Raw genomic sequence first — 24,320 nt, 5'->3', positions numbered from 1 at the left:
TCATGAACGCACCAGTTGCAGGTGCACTAACTTCCACCTTGGAGTGAGTGCGTCTCTTATTATTGATTGAGTTATACTACCAGTAGCCATTTTTCTGGAGACCAACCATGCACTTACACCTACTGTACGTAAATAACTGGGTCACCATAGCTTCAGCACTGGAGACAAACTGATGGTACAACTGATGACCAAGCGATGAATGAAGCTGAAAACTCAGTAAAGTTTTGGACGGCATCAATGCCAGGCACTCCTGATATACCCTGTGCTGCTGGGGATCCTGCTCCTTCCACTATATAACTCTCAGTCTGTGGCTTTCTGCTGCCTCCATTCCCCTGCTCACATCATGTCACTGCCCCTGTCACATGCAGCCCTGTCCTCACTGACACATCACTCATCTCCTGATATACTCTGTGCTGCAGGGGACCCTGCTCCTCCCACTATATAACTCTCAGTCTGTGGCTTCCTGCTGCCTCCATTCCCTTCCTCACATCATGTCACTGCTCCTGTCACATGCAGCCATGTCCTCACTAACACATCATTTCTCTCCTGATATACTCTGTGCTGCTGTCCCAGTGGACACGTCACTGGGGTAAATTTACTAAAATGGGAGATCTATTTAAGATGGGATGTTGCCCATAGCAACCAATCAGATTTCAGGTATTATCTTCTAGAAGGTGCTAGATAAATGAGAAGTAGAATCTGATTGGTTGCTATGGGCAACATCCCATCTTAAATAGAACTCCCATCTTAGTAAATTTACCCCACTGTTTCCCACAAATGCTCTGCACTGCTGTGAGTTGTACTATGTCAGCCTATTTCATCTCTGAGGATCCCAGGATGCAGATCATTGAATACAATAATTTGCTGAGACCCTATGTCAAATGCTGATTACATGGCTAAACACTCTTTACGCGGGCTAAACGCGCCTTACGCGGGCTAAACGCTCCTTACGCGGGCTAAACGCTCCTTACGCGGGCTAAACGCACCTTACGCGGGCTAAACGCACCTTACGCGGGCTAAACGCACCTTACACGGGCTAAATGTGCCTTACACGGGCTAAACACCCCTCACGCGGGCTAAACACCCCTTACAAGGGCTAAACACTCCATACACAGGCTAAACACTCCATACACGGGCTAAACACTCCATACACGGGCTAAACACTCCATACACGGGCTAAACACTCCATACACAGGCTAAACACTCCATACACAGGCTAAACACTCCATACACGGGGCTAAACACTCCATACACGAGCTATATGTGCCTTACATGGGCTAAACACTCCTTACGCGGGCTAAACGCACCTTACGCGGGCTAAACACTCCTTACACGGGCTAAATGTGCCTTACATGGGCTAAACACCCCTCATACGGGCTAAACACTCCTTACGCGGGCTAAACACTCCTTACGCGGGCTAAACACTCCTTACGCGGGCTAAACACTCCTTACGCGGGCTAAACACTCCTTACACGGGGTAAACACTCCTTACACGGGCTAAACACTCCTTACACGGGCTAAACACTCCTTACACGGGCTAAACACTCCTTACACGGGCTAAACACTCCTTACATGGGGTAAACACTCCTTACACGGGGTAAACACTCCTTACACGGGGTAAACACTCCTTACACGGGCTAAACACTCCTTACACGGGCTAAACACTCCTTACACAGGCTGAACAGGCCTTACACGGGCTGAACACTCCTTACACAGGCTGAACAGGCCTTACATGGGCCGAGCACGATTTACACGGCCTAAATGTGCCTTACACAGACTAAAAAAAAATAAAAATGATAAACGCAGTAAACTGTAATTAAAACTCTATATTTCCCAGCAAAATCTGTGGATTTCTGGTAGGCTCACATACATTAGTAACCTTTTTCCATCAAAAGCGACTTTGTAAAATTAATCTTTCATTGGTTTAATCCCCCTGCAAACCTACAAAACACTGTGGGACTTCCTCCCTCCTCCCAAAATCAAATTGTAAAAATCATAAAAGCCATGAATTTAAGAGTCCGCCACAGGAGAAAACCAATAATGGATTTATTAAAGAAAAAAATAAGAAAAAAAACAAAGTGCCGGACCAATACGCTTATGCAGAGAGCGCTCAGATAAAGACATATTACCTGAAACAGCTGTGCCTCTAATCCTGGTGCATAAATACATGATATATACTGTAGGTAGCCATCATGCTATATACACAGCAAAACAGATTTTGTAAGAAATAAAACTCTGTTTGGTAATTACGTAGCTGGGAAGCTGACATTTGAATGCGGATGGCTGTGAGCGAAATTTGCTGGAATCCGAGAAGCATTGATCGGTAAGGAGGCGTGAAACTAGCCCGTGGTCATGTGACTGCAATCTAAGAGCGACAATTTCACGGCGCATCAGAGGCAATTTCTTATTGTTTTTCAGACCCATTGGTTGCAATTAAATCATAACAGAGAAGACGTCAAGGTGGTTATGAAAGTGGCAGCACGACCCATATGTTTCACCTACTGTATAATAGTCACCTTTCCTCTCAATGCAACTGCAAATGGAGTACTGATAACAAATGCTAGTGTTACATGGTAAAAGAAAATACAAAGGGGAGATTTATCAAAGTTTGGAGAGAGATAAAGTGGCGAAAGAAAGTACAGTACCAACCAATCAGCCCCTAACTATCCAGTTATTTAGTCCTCATGTACTATTTAATTTTAAAGTCATTTATATAGCGCATACATATTCCGCAGCGATAGGCAAAGAAATATTTGTTCATTCGCTTTGGAGAAGGAAAAAGTGGAGAGAGATAAAGTACCAATCAGCTTCTGTCATGCTACAAGCTGTGTTTGAAAAATGACAGCAAAGAGCTGACTGGTTGGTACTTTGGGGGTGATTCCGAGTTGTTCGCTCGTTAGCAGATTTTAGCAGCATTGCACACGCTAGGCCACCGCCCTCTGGGAGTCTATCTTATCTTAGCAGAATTGCGAACGAAAGATTAGCAGAATAGCGATTAGAAAATTCTTAGCAGTTTCTGAGTAGCTCCAGACCTACTCACAGATTGCGATCAGCTCAGGCCGTTTCGCTCCTGGTTTGACGTCACACACACGCCCAGCGTTCGGCAGCCACTCCCCCGTTTCTCCAGACACTCCCGCGTTTTTCCCTGACATGCCTGCGTTTTTCCGCACACTCCCAGAAAACGGACAGTTTCCGCCCAGAAACACCCACTTCCTGTCAATCACACTACGATCACTTCTACGATGAAAAGTCTTCGTTCGGACGTGAGTAAATCTACTAAGTTTTGTGCTAAAATACTTAGCGCATGCGCACTGCGTACCATGCACATGCGCATTTTAGCCTTAATCGCTCCGTTGCGAAAATCAGCAACGAGCAAACAACTCGGAATGACCCCCTTTATCTCTACTTCAAGTTTTGGTAAATCTCCCCCAAGTATGAACAAAAATGGTTAACAAAACCACAAACTTGTCTAACAATACCATACTCGTTTGTGTAATAGCTGTGTGCACTTTAACAGACGACTATTATACGTTAACAACAGTGGACATGGGCATTACATGGGTGCAAGAGGTGCCACTGCTATGAGGCCCAGAGGCTTAGGGGGGGCCTGGATACAGGTTATAACGTTGCATACCAATTTCTCAGATTTGCCTGCTAAGCAATTGGGTTTGATCCATTGCCCAGCCTGACTTGTGTGACATTACATTGTCAGTGAGAGGTGTGTGTAGTGGATGTTATTATGGTAAGGGGGCACCGTAATATGGCACAATATGAAATGGAGGCACTAATGTGGCATAATATGATAGGGGCACATTAACGTGGCATAACATGAACTGGAGGGCACTACTGTGTGGCACAATATGAAATGGGGGCACTAATGTGGCATAAAAAGAACTGGGGAAGTGTAATGTGGCATAGTGTGAAATGGAGGCACTATAGTGTGGCATAATATGATAGGGGCACTTTAACGTGGCATAACATGAACTGGAGGGCACTATAGTGTGGCACAATATGAACTGGGGGCACAAATGTGGCATAAAAGGAACTGGGGGCACTGTATGCCATAATGTGAATTGGGGGTATAGTGTGGCATAATGTGTACTGGCAGCCCTGCAACGTGACATCATGTAAACTAGGGCACCACTATGGTTCATTAAAAAAAAAAATAGGGCGCTATTATGAGGCATAAAATTATTAACTGCTGCAGCGGCCCCTTCATTATGTTGCTATGGGACACACGAGGTCAAGTTACGCGCCTGCCAGTGGAGGCATAACCAATCAATTCCCCTGGACCTAGTGACATCACGAAAGTGATCATCAATATGATTGGATTAAACCACTTAGTTTATCCTAAGTAATGAGTCTGCACTTCCTTCCCCTCATAGTAAACTCTTCCATACACAGGCTCCACGCCTCGGGAGAGCCCCAGTCCAGCCCGCGTGCTATCACCAGCCATCTAGGCAGCGTACCGGCTCTCTGGGACACACGTACAATGCGACCGGCTGCAATTTAGATTTCATTATTTTTACACACGATAAGCAAGGGCACATTATGTTTTAATCTATTTCTGTGGAAACAGGATCTTGGTTTCTCCAAAAGCATATTTCAAAAGGTAATGAATATTTATTACTCGAGACGATCAGAAGCTGACATGTAGTAAAGTGTAAAGGAAGCAATTCACGGGGAACTATTGATTTGTGGAGCAACCAGCTTGCAGATCTTCTTAGTGACAGCACCCAGGGGTTATACTGCCTCATGGATTGGGGTTTTCTTCTAATAATAGCCGTGTGAGCCATCTCAGATCCCGAAATTCTCTATACACCTGACAGCTGTGATGTAAGTGCACCAGTCACGGACTGTACACACGGCGATGGCAGCCATGTTTTCAGCTAACATTTATGTGGATGCGGATTATCAATGGCTGCCAAACAGTAATCGTCAAATGCCTCAGCAATCCCACTGGGTCCTAGTGATTTGCTAACATCGCCAATCAATCTCCATGAGCATGCCTAACAAAATGGTTGATTTTCAAGCTTCAATCACACACAGACTTATTATTATTATTATTAAATATTATTATTATTAATATTATTTAAACAGTAAGTCATATTTAAACATACATTTCCTTTTTTTTTTGCTTAGCCATACTTCATTATCTCCTTTTCATAATCCATCTGGAGGGAAAACAAATATGGCCGCTAGAAACAGGCACAGTCTGTTTACTAGACAGACACAAAAACATGGGACCTCATTCCGAGCTGATCGCACCAAGCAACGTTTTGCTGCTGGTGCGATCAACTAATCTCCGCCTATGGGGGAGTGTATTTTAGCATAGCAGGGCTGCGAACACTTGTGCAGCCCGGCTATGCTAAAAAAGTTTCCTGTAAAACAAGACCAGGGTAAGAGTTACTTACCCTGTGCGACGGATCCAGCGATGAAGGTCCCGGTCCTGACATCAGACATCCGCCCTCCAAACGCCTCGCCACGCCTGCGTTGGACTCACCACGCCTGGAAAACGGTGAGTATCCGCCCCGGAACGCCCCCGCCTGCCCATCTTCTTGCGATCGCCGCTGCGATCACATTTGTCGCTGGCGGCATCATTGCCAGGCAATGACGTGCGTGTGCAATGCGTCCGCCGCGCATGCGCATTTCCGACCCGTTTGCACCACAGCGAAGAACCGCTGCGTGCAAACGGGTCGGAATGACCCCCATAGTTGCCAACTATCCAGGTGGGTGGTGCTAGGGGGTGGGCATGGAGACGTCAAGTAGGTGGGGTGCAGGGGGCATGAGGCCACAATTCAGTCATGGAGAAAACCACCATTGTAAAGCATGGGACAGGGCCATGATAAAGCGATCCAGTGCAAATTACCTCATCAAGTCGCCCAGCACTCCTAGCTCACTCAGGAATTGGGCAGATGCGGAGACTCACCCAGGGGGACATTCCAAAGATACACTTTATAATGCTCGCTTTATAATGTGCCATGTGACAGTGGTTGCCATGACTGTCACATGACACTGAGAAAAATGTGCAGAATTATCGCTAGTAGCAGTATGAAGAAACAAACGAAAGGAAAAAAAAAGTGATTACTAAAGCTGCTTCTTATCCCTGGTCGAGTCACTTTATTATGACCACCTCCTACATATGACGTAGCCCATGAATTACGTCACGTGTCGTGCGCTGGCTTGGTGGATATATAAGGTGTGCGATAGGCCGTCTGCACACACATCACTCATTGCTGTTATGGATAAAAGGGGCGATTTACCCGAGTTGCAAAAAGGCATGATGATCGGCTTTCAGGCCAAGGGCGGCTGTATTTCGTAAACAGCGCAGTTTGCGAACTGTTGACGTGCTGCTGTGGTGAAGGCGTATTGTGCATCGACAAATAGCACCATTGCGAATAACCGACATGGAAACTGCGCAGCACCACGTGCCATCGATGTGAGAGGTGAACATCGACGGCACGGCCATTTTTGTCATGGGATTGTCGCGCTACATTAACTAGCTGCACACTCACCTTGAATTGAAAAAAAACCCAGTGATTGCAGTAGATAATAAAACTACATTACTCCATTTGCGGTGAGTACAATAATCTGCTTACATTGGAATCCGTGTATTAGTTGCTTACTGCGCACACTGAAGTGGAAAGCGTGCGGCTGATGGGTACACTTTAAAATGGAAGCCAAACGCCATCTGCGGAATTAATGCCCCGACACAGTCGCCTGGATCCGTCCTACGCTCTCAGAACTCATCTATGTCACAGACACTGGTACGGCTATTTATCCGGTGCCTCAGAACCCCTCCCACACTCCCCAGTTCTGCATGTTTATTTGCAATATACAGATACACTGCTAATTGTGAGCACCACATCCAGACGCACAATGATGCTCCGCTCCCTGCCAGGCTGTGTTACAAACAGCTGCTACAATGCCACACTGACACCTCAGTCTCAGCAAACTCTCAGGAAGGAATGCTGGCGAGGTGTTTTATCTGCATTGTGCTCCGAGATCAGCACTTCTCAGACTCACAGCACAGAACTTGCAAACACATTATAAGCACAAAGCAGCGAGGAGGCCTTTTCATACTTGGCGTTCAGAGCTGAATAACTTCAGCAACATCCAACTTCTGTGCTGTGTATTTCACCGCGTTTAGTACTTTTCCCTACTTGTACTTATACCGAGTCACACAGAGGTCACCCGCGTGAGCGCAAATACTGTATACAGTACAGACGATGTGAGCTCTCATACAGAAACAAGTTATACAGCAAGTGAGGACATTTGCAAAGAGAATAAAAAATAAAATATCTCTGGTATTCTGTATTATATCATTATAGAGGGCGGGATGTACTAAGGGAAAAATGCGGTAAAACCCGTTTTGGGGGGTTTTACCGCATTTTCAAATGTACTAAGAACCGGCCACCCACATATCGGCGCGGAGGGAATTGCCGTCTTTTTATGGCGATACCCTATAGAAGTCTACGGGGCTTCTTTCCGCAACCCGACGCTCACGCCGACCCCTCTCTCACCAGTGTGTCCTGGCAGCCTGCTCCAGGATACCCCGCCCCTTCCTCTTCCCCCGCATCACACCCTTGTCTTCTTCCAGCTGCAGGAGGGAGAAGGAGGAACCCAGGGACTCACTCCCTGCACATGTTACCTTCCGGTGCTGGGAGGTGACGGAGGCCGCCACAAACCCTCTCCTCAGGACTATCACTGGTCGCAGGGCAGTGATACATTAGTAGTAGTACATATGCGATTAGCATCGTTGCGATGACCGGCGATGACCCGCAATCAGTGATAGTACATCCCACCCAGAAACATGTAACTGGTGTAACAAACTGGTTTGTCGAATCAGAACTAAATTGCGACGGAAATTCTCGGACCTGAAACTTTGAATTTTTTCGCTGCTGGAATTAATTACAGAATAAAGTACCATGAAATGCGTCTGTTTTTTCACACTTTTTGACTTTACCGGTGAACGTGGTTTGCGAATGCAAACTGAAATGGCGAACTGCGAGGGCCAGACGCAGGTTTGTAACTGTAAAGGTGCATTGGCGTATATTGAGGAAGATTGTTCATCAGACATATTAAAGATCCTGAAACTAGTGATGGTCATTAAAACCCTAAACCAGGTGCACATTTTTATTCATCGTAAGTTAGAATCATAATGAAGACAGAATCATAGGGGTGACCCTGGCTACATCAAGGAGCGCTCAAGAATTCTTGTAGTGAGGAGAACTGGGAGCATTGTGGGAAATGACCAGGACATTTGCAATGCTACCTATTAAATTAATTAACTAATATGTGTATATATAATATATAATAAGAATTTACTTACCGATAATTCTATTTCTCGGAGTCCGTAGTGGATGCTGGGGTTCCTGAAAGGACCATGGGGAATAGCGGCTCCGCAGGAGACAGGGCACAAAAAGTAAAGCTTTAGGATCAGGTGGTGTGCACTGGCTCCTCCCCCTATGACCCTCCTCCAAGCCTCAGTTAGGTACTGTGCCCGGACGAGCGTACACAATAAGGAAGGATTTATGAATCCCGGGTAAGACTCATACCAGCCACACCAATCACACTGTACAACCTGTGATCTGAACCCAGTTAACAGTATGATAACAGCGGAGCCTCTGAAAAGATGGCTCACAACAATAATAACCCGATTTTTGTAACTATGTACAAGTAATGCAGATAATCCGCACTTGGGATGGGCGCCCAGCATCCACTACGGACTCCGAGAAATAGAATTATCGGTAAGTAAATTCTTATTTTCTCTATCGTCCTAGTGGATGCTGGGGTTCCTGAAAGGACCATGGGGAATATACCAAAGCTCCCAAACGGGCGGGAGAGTGCGGATGACTCTGCAGCACCGAATGAGAGAACTCCAGGTCCTCCTTAGCCAGGGTATCAAATTTGTAGGATTTTACAAACGTGTTTGCCCCTGACTAAATAGCCGCTCGGCAAAGCTGTAAAGCCGAGACCCCTCGGGCAGCCGCCCAAGATGAGCCCACCTTCCTTGTGGAATGGGCATTTACATATTTTGGCTGTGGCAGGCCTGCCACAGAATGTGCAAGCTGAATTGTATTACACATCCAACTAGCAAAAGTCTGCTTAAAAGCAAGAGCACCCAGTTTGTTGGGTGCATACAGGATAACAGCAAGTCAGTTTTCCTGACTCCAGCCGTCCTGGAACCTATATTTTCAGGGCCCTGACCACATCTAGCAACTTGGAGTCCTCCAAGTCCCTAGTAGGCGCAAGACACCACAATAAGCTGGTTCAGGTGAAACACTGACACCACCTTAGGGAGAGAACTGGGGACGAGTCCGCAGCTCTGCCCTGTCCGAATGGACAAACCGATATGGGCTTTTTTGAGAAAAAAACCACCAATTTGACACTCGCCTGGTCCAGGCCAGGTCCAAGAGCATGTTCACTTTTCATGTGAGATGCTTCAAATCCACAGATTTGACTGGTTTTAAACCAATGTGTTTTGAGGAATCCCAGAACTACGTTGAGATCCCACAGTGCCACTGGAGGCACAAAAGGGGGTTGTATATGCAATACTCCCTTGACAAACTTCTGGACTTCAGGAACTGAAGCCAATTCTTTCTGGAAGAAAAATCGACAGGGCCGAAATTTGAACCTTAATGGACCCCAATTTGAGGCCCATAGACACTCCTGTTTGCAGGAAATGCAGGAATCGACCGAGTTGAAATTTCTTCGTGGGGCCTTCCTGGCCTCACACCACGCAACATATTTTCGCCACATGTGGTGATAATGTTGTGCGGTCTCCTCCTTTCTGGCTTTGACCAGGGTAGGAATGACCTCTTCCTGAATGCCTTTTCCCTTAGGATCCGGCGTTCCACCGCCATGCCGTCAAACGCAGCTGCGGTAAGTCTTGGAACAGACATGGTACTTGCTGAAACAAGTCCCTTCTTAGCGGCAGAGGCCATAAGTCCTCTGTGAGCATCTCTTGAAGTTCCGGGTACCAAGTCCTTCTTGGCCAATCCGGAGCCATGAGTATAGTTCTTACTCCTCTACGTCTTATAATTCTCAGTACCTTAGGTATGAAAAGCAGAGGATGGAACACATACACCGACTGGTACACCCACGGTGTTACCAGAACGTCCACAGCTATTGCCTGAGGGTCTCTTAACCTGGCGCAATACCTGTCCCGTTGTTTGTTCAGACGGGACGCCATCATGTCCACCTTTGGTAATTCCCAACGGTTTACAATCATGTGGAAAACTTCCCCATGAAGTTCCCACTCTGCCGGGTGGAGGTCGTGCCTACTGAGGAAGTCTGCTTCCCAGTTTCCATTCCCGGAATGAAACACTGCTGACAGTGCTATCACATGATTTTCCGCCCAGCGAAAAGTCCTTGCAGTTTTTGCCACTGCCCTCCTGCTTCTTGTGCCGCCCTGTCTATTTACGTGGGCGACTGCCGTGATGTTTTATCCCACTGGATCAATACCGGCTGACCTTGAAGCAGAGGTCTTGCTAAGCTTAGAGCATTATAAATTTACCCTTAGCTATATTTATGTGGAGAAAAGTCTCCAGACTTGATCACACTCCCTGGAAATTTTTTCCTTGTGTGACTGCTCCCCAGCCTCTCGGGCTGGCCTCCGTGGTCACCAAAATCCAAAACTGAATGTCGAATCTGCGGCCCTCTAGAAGATGAGCACTCTGTAACCACCACAGGAGAGACACCCTTGTCCTTGGATATAGGGTTATCCGCTGATGCATCTGAAGATGCGATCCGGACCATTTGTCCAGCAGATCCCACTGAAAAGTTCTTGCATGAAATCTGCCGACTGGAATTGCTTCGAAGGAAGTCACCATTTTTTTTACCATGGCCCTTGTGCAATGATGCACTGATTTTAGGAGGTTCCTGACTAGCTCGGATAACTCCCTGGCTTTCTCTTCCGGGAGAAACACCTTTTTCTGGACTGTGTCCAGAATCATCCCTAAGCACAGGAGACTTGTTGTCGGGATCAGCTGCGATTTTGGAATATTTAGAATCCACCCCTGCTGTTGTAACAGTATCCGAGATAGTGCTACTCCGACCTCCAACTGTTCCCTGGACTTTGCCCTTCTCAGGAGATCGTCCAAGTAAGGGATAATTAAGACGCCTTTTCTTCGAAGAAGAACCATCCTTTCGGCCATTACCTTGGTAAAGACCCGGGGTGCCGTGGACAATCCAAACGGCAGCGTCTGAAACTGATAGTGACAGTTCTGTACCACGAACCTGAGGTACCCTTAGTGATAAGGGCAAATTTGGGACATGGAGGTAAGCATCCCTGATGTCTCGGGACACCATATAGTCCCCTTCTTCCCGGTTCGTTATCACTGCTCTGAGTGACTCCATCTTGATTTGAACCTTTGTAAGTGTTCAAATTTTTTTAGATTTAGAATAGGTCTCACCTAGCCTTCTGGCTTCAGTACCACAATATAGTGTGGAATAATACCCCTTTTCTTGTTGTAGGAGGGGTAATTTAATTATCACCTGCTGGGAATACAGCTCGTGAATTGTTTCCCATACTGCCTCCTTGTCGGAGGGAGACCTTGGTAAAGCAGACTTCAGGAGCCTGCGCAGGGGAAACGTCTCGACATTCCAATCTGTACCCCTGGGATACTACTTGTAGGATCCAGGGGTCCTGTACGGTCTCAGCGTCATGCTGAGAGCTTGTCAGAAGCGGTGGAACGCTTCTGTTCCTGGGAATGGGCTGCCTGCTGCAGTCTTCTTCCCTTTCCTCTATCCCTGGGCAGATATGACTCTTATAGGGACGAAAGGACTGAAGCTGAAAAGACGGTGTCTTTTTCTGCAGAGATGTGACTTAGGGTAAAAAACGGTGGATTTTCCAGCAGTTGCCGTGGCCACCAGGTCCGATGGACCGACCCCAAATAACTCCTCTTCCTTTATACGGCAATACAAGTTTGTGCCGTTTGGAATCTGCATCACCTGACCACTGTCGTGTCCATAAACATCTTCTGGCAGATATGGACATCGCACTTACTCTTGATGCCAGAGTGCAAATATCCCTCTGTGCATCTCGCATATATAGAAATGCATCCTTTAAATGCTCTATAGTCAATAAAATACTGTCCCTGTCAAGGGTATCAATATTTTTAGTCAGGGAATCCGACCAAGCCACCCCAGCTCTGCACATCCAGGCTGAGGCGATCGCTGGTCGCAGTATAACACCAGTATGTGTGTATATACTTTTTATGATATTTTCCAGCCTCCTGTCAGCTGGCTCCTTGAGGACGGCCCTATCTATAGACGGTACCGCCACTTGTTCTGATAAGCGTGTGAGCGCCTTATCCACCCTAAGGGGTGTTTCCCAACGCGCCCTAACTTCTGGCGGGAAAGGGTATACCGCCCATATTTTCTATCGGGGGGAACCCACGCATCATCACACACTTCATTTAATTTATCTGATTCAGGAAAAACTACGGTAGTTTTTTCACATCCCACATAATACCCTCTTTTGTGGTACTTGTAGTATCAGAAATATGTAACACCTCCTTCATTGCCCTTAACGTGTGGCCCTAATAAGGAATATGTTTGTTTATTCACCGTCGACACTGGATTTAGTGTCCCTGTCTGTGTCTGTGTCGACCGACTAAACGGTGTTTTTGAGACGTCTGGACCGGTACTAATTGTTTGTCGGCCGTCTCATGTCGTCAACCGACCTTGCCGCGTGTTGACATTATCACGTAATTCCCTAAATAAGCCATCCATTCCGGTGTCGACTCCCTAGAGAGTGACATCACCATTACAGGCAATTGCTCCGCCTCCTCACCAACATCGTCCTCATACATGTCGACACACACATACCGACACACAGCACACACACAGGGAATGCTCTGATAGAGGACAGGACCCACTAGCCCTTTGGAGAGACAGAGGGAGAGTTTGCCAGCACACACCAAAACGCTATAATTATATAGGGACAACCTTATATAAGTGTTTTCCCTTATAGCATCTTTTTTATATATTTCTAACGCCAAATTAGTGCCCCCCCTCTCTGTTTTAACCCTGTTTCTGTAGTGCAGTGCAGGGGAGAGCCTGGGAGCCTTCCCTCCAGCCTTTCTGTGAGGGAAAATGGCGCTGTGTGCTGAGGAGATAGGCCCCGCCCCTTTTTCGGCGGCCTCGTCTCCCGCTCTTAACGGATTCTGGCAGGGGTTAAATATCTCCATATAGCCTCCGGAGGCTATATGTGAGGTATTTTTAGCCAAATTAGGTTTTCATTTGCCTCCCAGGGCGCCCCCCTCCCAGCGCCCTGCACCCTCAGTGACTGCCGTGTGAAGTGTGCTGAGAGGAAAATGGCGCACAGCTGCAGTGCTGTGCGCTACCTTTAGAAGACTGAGGAGTCTTCTGCCGCCGATTCTGGACCTCTTCTCGTTTCAGCATCTGCAAGGGGGCCGACGGCGAGGCTCCGGTGACCATCCAGGCTGTACCTGTGATCGTCCCTCTGGAGCTAATGTCCAGTAGCCAAGAAGCCAATCCATCCTGCACGCAGGTGAGTTCACTTCTTCTCCCCTAAGTCCCTCGTTGCAGTGATCCTGTTGCCAGCAGGACTCACTGTAAAATAAAAAACCTAAGCTAAACTTTTCTAAGCAGCTCTTTAGGAGAGCCACCTAGATTGCACCCTTCTCGGCCGGGCACAAAAATCTAACTGAGGCTTGGAGGAGGGTCATAGGGGGAGGAGCCAGTGCACACCACCTGATCCTAAAGCTTTACTTTTTGTGCCCTGTCTCCTGCGGAGCCGCTATTCCCCATGGTCCTTTCAGGAACCCCAGCATCCACTATATCCACTATATATATATCTATCAGGGCCGGTTCTGGGGCTTCTGGCGCCCCGGGCTGCATTAGGGTGTGTGGCTTCATACAGGGGGCATGGTCAGTTACGCCCCCTGTACTGTAGTAGGATGTGCGGTGCGCGATGACGTCATCGGGCACCGCACAGCAAAGGTCCTCTCCACGAAGGAGAACTAGACGCTAAGCGTCTAGTTCCCTTCGTGGAGAGGACCTTTGCTGTGCGGTGCGCGATGACGTCAACGCGCACCGCACATCATTACAGTTAAGGTCCTCTCCAGGAAGGGAAACTAGACGTGTAGCGTCTAGTTTACCTGGACAGCGGGCCGCGGCAGCGGGGGGCACCTCAGCAGCAGCGGATCTTGCCATGGTTCGGCGCCCTCCGGAAGGCAGCGCCCCGGGCAAAAGTCCTGCTTGCCCGTGGCAAGATCTGCTACTGATATATATATATATATATATATGTGTGTGTTAAAAATGTACTTTATTGAACCATTGAGCTGCACTAAGACGTATAACCGCAATCAATAACACCTATTTTTGCATGATGCAAAAAAAACAATAAAAAAAAAATATATATATATAGAATATATATATATAAATTTAAATGTCACTATCTAATTACATCCTCTCTATACAGTCCACACATGACCTCACATATTTTCTCTCTTCACTTTCCCGTCCTCCTGACCCCAGGCCAACATCACTGTGTGATCATATCATGCAGCCCATTAAGAACCTAGCAATCTGGTGGACCATTATGTAACAGGTAGCATCTATCCTTGTGTATCAATGCCCATTTCCCTATAGAGTGTAAGCTTGCGAGCAGGGCCTTCCTACCTCTATGTCTGTCTGTTTTTACCCAGTTTTGTTCTATTACTGTTGCTCTAATTGAAAAAGCAGGTATTTGGGAAACAAAAAAATTTGGAAACCGCACTGGTGTAGTAGGTGTATATGTGAAATGATAAACTATCTGTAATTAGCTGATAATTAAATTCAAGGTTTAAATCCTCATTTTGGGAAGCAGACACATAAGGTAACACACTCCTTGTTTTTTTGTGTCAAAAAAAAAAAAAAAAAAACTGCCCATCAGCGGTGCTCCCACGAGTCAAATATATATTGTGAACATGGAAAAAAGAAAAGAAAGAAGACTCTTTTTGGGAAGCACTCATATACAGATAATATTGTATGACTGATTGTCACAATAACTAGCTAAAATGCAATACTTTAATGATTTGCGTTAAAAAAATTTAATTACTGAGGAGTTCAAATGAGCGCCAATATTTGTTTAAATGGTGACATTGCGAAAATATAAAGAAAATGTTTATAGCTTATGAGGTACAAATGTCGCAATGTCACCATTTAAACAAATATTGGCGCTCATTTGAACTCCTCAGTAATTAAATTTTTTTAACGCAAATCATTAAAGTATTGCATTTTAGCTAGTTATTGTGACAATCAGTCATACAATATTATCTGTATATGAGTGCTTCCCAAAAAGAGTCTTCTTTCTTTTCTTTTTTCCATGTTCACTAATTGAAAAAGCGCAATGGAATAGGCTACGCTATATAAGAAACTGTTAAAAAATAAATACATATATATATATATATATATATATTTCACATGAGCGCGGTAAGGACTTGGCATCCACTTTGTCTGGCACAGATACTGCATTCTCCTACCTTTGCTTGCACTCTCCACATGTTCAAGTTCATCAGGGAATTTCAGGAGGTCTGGGAACCTTTCTTCACAGACTTCAGCAAGAAAATGTAACAAGGTGGTTTTTTGGTCTGAAGACTTTGTGTCTCGAATCTGTAAAAGGGATTGAAAAAAAAAAGAAGCAATATTAAGATCCACACAACCTTTAGTGTAGGTGAATTTAACGATTGAGGTATAAAAGAAATGGATTAAAAAAACACACACACTACACAATGAGTCATCATATAATATTAACCCAATCATAAGGAAACAAGTACACAATTTTTATTACCGTACTTATATTTATTTATTACCAGAAATTTATATATATAGCGCACACAAATTCTGCAGCACTTTTTCAGAGAATATTTGGCCATTCACATCAGTCCCTGCCCCAGTGGAGCTTACACTCTATGTTCCCTACCACATGTACACACACACACATTCATGCTAGGGTTAATTTTGTTGGGAGCCAATTAACCTACCAGTATATTTTTGGATTGTGGGAGGAAGCCGGAGTACCTAGAGGAAACTCACGCAAGTACGGGGAGAAAATACAAACTCCACACAGTTAGGGCCATGGTGGGAATCAAACCCATGACCTCAGTGCTGTGAGGCGGTAATGCTAACCATTACACCATCCGTACTGCCCTATTAATAATAATAATAATAATAATAATAATAATAATAATAATAATATTATAATATTATATTATTTACTTTTATTTCCAAGCCTTTTGTCAAATGCTAATGTTGTGGAAATATATGTGTAATACAAAAATAAATAGGAGAACACTATATACAGTGTGAATCCTGCTTTAGAAGAGTATACAAATGAACATACAGTATTGTTACTGTATGGTAGGAATGGATGGGCTCTGCATTGCCACCTTGTGGTCAGAATGTTACTGGAACATTTTTTTTATTTTTTCACCAAACATTTGCAGCCTTTTCAACCACCTCCTCCTCTGTGGATCATGTTCCAGACAGTGCACTTGAATTATACATTATACATATGTTACCATATACTGCACAGGACTATGGTGTATTTTCTACAGTGCATCGCTGTTATTAATCTGGTACATTATCATGCATGGGCTAGCAGTATTTACTATATATATTTATCAAGGGGCCCAGCCCATGCACTCTCTAATGGTTAGGCAAACCAATGTGGTGGTTGACCACACCCCTTTGAAAACTAGCCACACCCCTAAACATAGGCCCCCTACCACTGCATTCCCCCTGTGGGCCCTTCATGCCACAGTCCGACACTCAGTGTTTCAATTTGCACCTGCGCATAAAGGGGTCCCCTTGATGAAGTTAGACAGACAAAACGCGTTGGGTGTACCTCATTGACTCTCTACACTAAAGATAAACTCGAACTCTCTTAATATTTTAGTCTTGACATTTTTTAGAAGTATTTTTGTCCTTTACCCTCTCTTATATATGCTGTGGATCCCTATATGTGTTTTAGTTTAAAATTATTGTATATTTTTAGAATAAACTTATTGTTATACTTTTTATCTCAAACATTCTCCATTTATATATTTTTGCTCTAAAACATACATTCTTAGTATTTAGCCTTCTTATTGGAAGATTTACTTTTAAATCTCGTTGGTCGCTGATATCCCTATCCCCCTATCCATATTTAACTTAGCAGCATTTTACCCATGCTGAGCACTTAGGGGCTAGCTGACACCCTATATCTATAAGGGAGTGGTCTAATTGTCAAGTGATTTTTTTATATTGTGATTTTACCAGCGCATGTGGCGCCATACTCCTATTGCTCATACAGTATATATATATATATATATATATATATACATACATACACACACACACACACACACAGAAACACTGTATATTTGTTAAAAATTTACTTATTGACAAGTGACTGAAGAACCATTGCGCTGTACTGAGATGTATACCAGCAATCAATAATACTTATTTTTGCATCATACTTGGTGGGCTGGTCTTTCCTGGCTTATTCCAGATATGTTTATGCAACCGATATGACCAGTGGTGGCTCCTACTTACATTTGGTGGGGGGCCGTGCTCGGAGAGGAGGCAGCCTGTCTCCAGGTCCTGGCCCCTGCTCAATGGATCCGGTGCATGAGCAGATGCCATGATGCAACTGCGCATGCGCAAACCCTTGGCTTTTATGGACTGCACCAACCACAGCCCATAGAAGCCGGATTGGGCCACGCAAAAGGCAGGTAGTGGCTTCCTACAGAAAGTTAGCTCTCTTACTATAGCAGCCCGGTCTGACAGTCCCGGAGTAAGGACACACCTCCCAATGGGGCTGCCTTGTGTGTCTGTGACTGACAGGAAGGACTTCCAATAAGAAGTCACTGCCAGTCATAATGAAGCCATGGACTGCAACTGGCTCTCTGACACTGAGATGAGGTGGTGGATTTTACTGAGGAATGGGGGATGCAGTCCTGCAGCCCATAGGAGAAATCCGACACTGGATATGACCGAGCACCGTAAGTAATTACCAACATCATCATTTGTAACCATCACCAATCCTAAAAGAAAATAAGTTACACAAGTGAAACCAAAGTCCACACAATGTTTAATCAGTCCAACTTTATTTTCTGGCCCAATTTCCACTTAATGTTAAAAATATAATGGCGAAGAGAGAGAGAGAGAGAAAACAATGGGTGGAAGCATTTAAGAGGAAAAGAATCAATATTCAATTAGAGGGTAATGAAAGAGAACTTGGGATGCAATTTTAGAAGTTTGGAAACAGTTTTGCCAGTGATGACGCTGCTTTCCCCTAAGCCACAAACAGCAGCGTCCAAACAAAAATCCGCAGAGTTCAGGACTTGTGATAGAAAGTAATTGTGCTGGGGAAACACTTAGCATTTGCCGGAGAAAGCGCTTTGCAAATGTGCTTTCTGCTAGACAGGCCGGCGAATGCCAGAGGTCTACGGTGCTCACAAAAACAATTATTATTGGGGTGTTTGAGCCCGTGACTGCGTAATGGGTTTAGCGCTATTTGGTGGCCAGTCATCCTATTATATAAATACCTATAATATGTATGTAAACAATGCAGAAGCAGTTTAATTATCTTCTATGGAACGTTGTAAATGTCGCTGTGTTTCCACCGGTGGGGGAAAAAAAAAACTACAATGAGTTTATTCCACGGAATACTCCAATGAGTGCAAGAGCTGGTTCATTTACATTGTTTATTGTATATTTAATCCTGAAATAACTGTACTTATTGTAGCTATGGATGTAATTAGCAACAACGTACCCACATTTTGCCAATCGGGGCACACTAGGCTTCTGTCAGGCCAGATATCCAATGAGGAGGCGGCAGCAGCACTGTAAGATGAGCGGCACAGCCCCCAAATTTTGCGTGGAAGAGGTGTGGCCAGCACGTGGGGCTTAAAGTGCCAAAGGTCCTCCAGGCTTTTGAACCCGAGTCCAACGCTTCACACTGCACTTTCAACCCAGGTTATTCCGGGGTTGGCCCCTTTCACACTGAACACAGGTCACTTTAGTAAACACTATGAATGTCATTTTAAATGGTTACAAAAGAACATCCAATCAGAACCTTTTTTGCAGTCCTGGGTTGAATAACCCGGGTCAGAACCACGCTGCACACCGACCATATTTAACTTTAACCTGTTCCTTTCTGATGCATATCAAGTGCTTTTATAATTACCAAGCCACTTTTTTGAAATCCTTGTAATAGCACATGCAATTCGGCCAGATAAAAAGAGCTAGAATTTTTGTTGAGCGAGTGTAAATTAAAAGCATTCTAGTTCCTTATACTGGGCAAAGTAGAGAGTAAGCTTTCTAGACCATGTGATAAATAAGGGGCATCTATTCATGTTTATTGAACATTAAACTCTTACTTATGCTAATTAGGTGAATGCAGGTACAGTATACTGTAGTTTCACGTGAAGGTGACAGAGAACACAAATCTCTGTAATTGGCTAATCTTTGCCACACATTTTTAAAATAAATGAATAAGATAAACATGGATGCAGTGGTTGCACAGTGGTTAGCATTGATGTGTCACAGTGATGTATGATCTTCACGTGTTTGTATGGCTTTCTCCTGAGTGCTACAATGTCCCCTCAAAGACATACTGTACTTAAAGACGCCCAACGCTAGCAGAGTCTCACGGGAACTGGCGTGCCAGGGGGAGGGGGGGGCTGTTTGGTGAGACTGCAGCAAAGATGTATAAGGACACATCTGTACTAACTAGTTGAAGCCTTTGATATATTTAAAATCCTTCTATCACACCTCCTACCCCTACAGATGTGTGGCCTCAAAGACCAGGGAGGTAACCAGAAATTTGTGGGTCCCATAGCAATATTTTAAAGGAGCCCCTTCCCCTTTCTATAGAGACTTCCCTCTTCACAACACTTATTCTTTTTAAGCAACATACAGATGTACCCACGCTCAACGTGGCTTCACCGCGGCACTAGGTGCACACCCGGTGCACCAGCGCCGAGCTGCAGCAATTGCCACTCAATACATTCGTGCGCACGCGGTAGTGGTAAATGAGACGCATTCACGCCTAAATGTAACCACGATGAGCGTGGCTACATCTGTAGTAGTGCCCTAGATCATTATATGAACATAGTGGTGCCCTATGTAACGTTATGCCCCTTAGTAGTGCCCTAGTACACAATATACAGCACAGTGGCCCCAGATCAGTCTCCAGTGGCCCCAAAAGTGCCTCTAGTTAACAATATACCATATTGTACTGCTGCTAGTGTAAATGCCGCACAGTGCCTGCAGTTCACATGGGGGGTGATTCCAAGTTGTTCGCTCGTAAAAAAAATTCCGCTACGGAGCGATTAGTCGCAAACTGCGCATACGCAATGTACGCAGCACGCCTGCGCCAAGTAAATTTGCTCAAAAGTTTGGTATTTTACTCACGTCGTAACAACGTTTTTTCATCGCTCTGGTGATCGTAGTGTGATTGACAAGAAGTGGGTGTTTCTGGGCGGAAACTGGCCTGGGTGTGTGCGGAAAAACGCTGGCGTTTCTGGGAAAAACGCGAGAGTGTCTGGCCGAACGCTGGGTGTGTTTGTGACGTCAAACCAGGAACGAAACTGACTGAACTGATCGCTATTCGTGAGTAGGTCTGGAGCTACTCAGAAACTGCTAAGATATTTCTATTCGCAATTCTGCTAATCTTTCGTTCGCAATTCTGCTAAGCTAAGATACACTCCCAGTAGGCGGTGGCTTAGCGTGTGCAATGCTGCTAAAAGCAGCCAGCGAGCGAACAATTCGGAATCACCCCCATTATGCAACAGAGTGCGCAGTGAACAATGCCGACAACTGACCAGGGTGCAGTTGAATCAGGCATTGTAAGTCTTTCAGCTACAGAGCAAAGGCACCCCCTGCATTCACTATACTGTAGCTATGCCCATGCCAAAGATCTATATAGCGGCATCACAGCCTCCCTCCTTCTGGGGCACTTGAACTGTAAGGTACACAACATAATTATATACTGACATCAGACACGTCCTCATCTTATGTAGCATGGCTGGAGGGCCCCTCTGTTCAGGGGCCAACTCATGTTGGAGAAAAAAAAAATTCAAAATACTTTCACATATTTTGATTGTTAAATGGGCCTCATACACAATGGTGGAACGTTGTAGGATGAGCAACTGCTACAGGGTCTGGAAGTGTGTGTGCATGTGTAGAGCAGTGCCAACCCACTGTACCGAAGGACCTCACTCTGTTCTCACATGAGCAGAGCATATTCCTCTGGGGAAGGGGGGTGGACTGGCATTGCTGGGTCTCCTCCAAAATTTTCAAGGAGGAGCTGGTAACAAATAGGGAAATGATTGCTAATAATAACCAAAAACTAGGTCTGGTTTTGTAGAGCAGGTTAGAAAATGAAAGCCAACACCTAATTGGTTGCTTTGGGTAACATCAGAATTTCTGCCTACCAATTGTTGTAGGTGTCCCATTAGTTTATACGTGTTGGGCGTACTGTAGTACAAAGCTATTTTCTGCTAGGATCCTACATGTTCACCATTATCTTTTATATCCGAGAGTGTTTTTCTGTGCTAATGATCAAGCATCTCCCGGTAGTACAGTTTCAAAATCAGTGACGTCAGAAAAGTGCGTGGACATGTTTTTAAAGCACAAACAAGCAGACGGATATGGCGGCCGCGACAGTTGTGCTAAACTAATAATAAACTGAATACTAGAAGCTACCACAGCAGGATTACTGCTCCGGGGTTACTCCCTTATGCAACTATTATGTTCTGATAAATTTAGCAGGCTAGAGCTATATATTGCTCAAGAAACTCTCTCACGTCATACTTTGTTCCATAACCAGTGTGGTCTGTGTGTATTAACTGAAAAACAACTGTGCTCCGACAGGAATAAAAAGTAATACATGCAATTTATATATATTTCTCTGGATCAGATCCAACATTATAACATGAACGATACTATGGTAACAGTGTCCTATCCATATTGTAAATAATTTAGTGTAGCGGCTTTAAAAAATAAATAAATAAATATATATATATATATATATATAAAGGTATAAAAAAAATTATATCGATAACGTGTCTTTACTTGCAGTACATAGAAGTAAAAAAAAAGTTTTTAGAAATAATAATAAAGCAAAATAATTTTTTTATTTCTCAGACACTTCGATTCAGCCAGCAATGCACATTAGCTCTTGACTTCCGCGTACACATGTGTGTCCAGCGCGGTTTAAAAGCAGAAACCCCATTACCACTCTATCTAGCAATTATCTCCTTTTGAAAATATCTCTGGAGGATGTTAAATATGGCTGCCGATCACACATGCACACAGGCTCACTGTTCTCAACATGCAAGGTGATACAGAGGGGGCAGATGAAAGGGAATATTTTACAGTGCACAGAGGAGAGCTCAGATGAATATTTCAAAGCCTCCCTGCTCACTACTGATATTGCCATGGTAGTCACATGACACTGTCGACTGCTGCTTTAAGACAAACGATGGTACCTATTGAGGCACGCTAGATACTGCTGCCTAGAGCATGGTACATCTCAATTAGGTGTCCAACCCCTTTAAACTGACCTTTCTTTTCCATACAGGGACAAAATAAAACAGGAACGGATTTAGACATTTCAATTATCTGCTACAAAGGAGTTCATGTAAAACGTGGGCAGATTTCTAATGCCCTGTTAATAAAATATTTACTCTGTCCTCCTTGGCCAGTGGTGTAAAATCAGATTAGCTTCCGCAGGGCAGACTTTCCCTTTGTCTAAATATTCCTGCGGCACTAGTACATAGGAAACACTAATATTAAAAGATTGCAGAGAGAACAGCATCAAATTATCCCCAGAAACTCTCAGGATTTATGTTTTCAAAAGACAGCAAACTAAGAAAACAAAACAACAAGCAAAATAATTGAAATACGTGAGAGTTACCTCCGCAAACACCCAGTGTAATCTCTTCTGCCAAGTACGGGAGGATGGAGGCTACATATCTAGATATGTAACTCGTGTAAATATTGCATGGCTTCATGAGCTCTGATAGGACATCCCCCAAATGCCTCAACGTGAAAGGGACAGTCCTGATGTGCTGGTGCCGCAGGTAGGTGCCCCTAACATCTGAGGAAATTCAGAATATTTTGATGCGGGTGGGGTGGGACAACCTATTGATTGGCGGGAAGGTGGGACAGTCCCTTACAACCTGGACTGTATTTCCGAGGAGATATGAAGCTACAGTACGTAGCCAGAAAACACCAGAAGTAGGCCTCATGGCGCTCTGCATGGCTTGTTCTGAATCCTGATGAGGGGCCCTGGCAATGACATGTGTGGGGAATGTCACCGTACCACATCTCACATTACGCTCCGTCAAAGCAGTGAGAGCGTTGGCTGCGCGGTTTCACTAGGAGTACTGTAAGGATGAGTAATTGGAGGGTCCGTAATGACTGATTTGAGAAACTTACTTGAGAACCGATATGGCACACTTATTGTCAGGGGAATTTTTGAATTTTTTTTGGTCTGCACATGCAGACAGGAGATGCGCATCTTCCCGCAGGATGCAGCAGAACACTTACCTGACAGTACTAGTGGGCAATTGCCAATTTGGCCAATGGCCCTCATTCCGAGTTGTTCGCTTGCTAGCTGCTTTTAGCAGCTTTGCACACGCTAAGCCACCGCCCTCTGGGAGTGTATCTTAGCGAACGCAAGATTAGCAGAATAGCGATTAGAAATTTCTGAGTAGCTCGAGACTTACTCTGCCACTGCGATCCGTTCAGTCAGTTTCGTTCCTGGTTTGACGTCACAAACACACCCAGCGTTCGCCCAGACACTCCCCCGTTTCTCCAGACACTCCCGCGTTTTTCCCAGAAAGGCAGCGTTTTTTCCCACACACCCATAAAACGGCCAGTTACCGCCCAGAAACACCCACTTCCTGTCAATCACACTCCGATCACCAGAACAAAGAAATTTCTCCGTTAAGCCGTGAGTAAAATACTAAACTTCTTAGCAAATTTACTTGGCGCAGGCGCGGTGCGAACATTGCACATGGGCAGTTTGCGGAAAATCTATGCGATGAGAAGAAAAATAACGAGCGAACAACTCGGAATGAGGGCCTATATACGGTATATTGCACTGCCTGTACCAATTAGAAACCTGACCATGATCAGACCTTACAGTACATATCGATGTTACCGATATTCGATTCCATCCGTACCGTGACTACGCAGGTGGTGCTGTGTTTGGAATGGAATGTGAGAAGCTTCCCCGCTGTTGGTGCAATCGATAAGCTTATAGAGGAGGTGTATCAAGCCTTGAGGAGAGAGAGAGAAAGAAGTTGCCTAAA

General features: G+C 44.9%; 1 protein-coding gene across 8 annotated transcripts in view; it reads right to left on the bottom strand.

Annotated features, from left to right (window-relative positions):
• The window catches only part of DIAPH2 (diaphanous related formin 2), a 1,435,719-nt gene that overhangs the window by 570,433 nt on the left and 840,966 nt on the right, over window positions 1–24,320 (bottom strand). For all 8 annotated transcript variants that reach the window (XM_063938356.1, XM_063938358.1, XM_063938359.1 and 5 more), the window contains one exon: window positions 15,495–15,624. In XM_063938356.1, coding sequence (XP_063794426.1) covers window positions 15,495–15,624 — 130 coding nt within the window. The remainder of the gene's footprint in view (window positions 1–15,494; window positions 15,625–24,320) is intronic.

Source organism: Pseudophryne corroboree, chromosome 8 (assembly GCF_028390025.1).
Source record: "Pseudophryne corroboree isolate aPseCor3 chromosome 8, aPseCor3.hap2, whole genome shotgun sequence".
Lineage (NCBI taxonomy): Eukaryota > Metazoa > Chordata > Amphibia > Anura > Myobatrachidae > Pseudophryne > Pseudophryne corroboree.
Note: the sequence above shows the minus strand (reverse complement) of the source record. Positions and strands in the feature narration are given on the sequence as shown.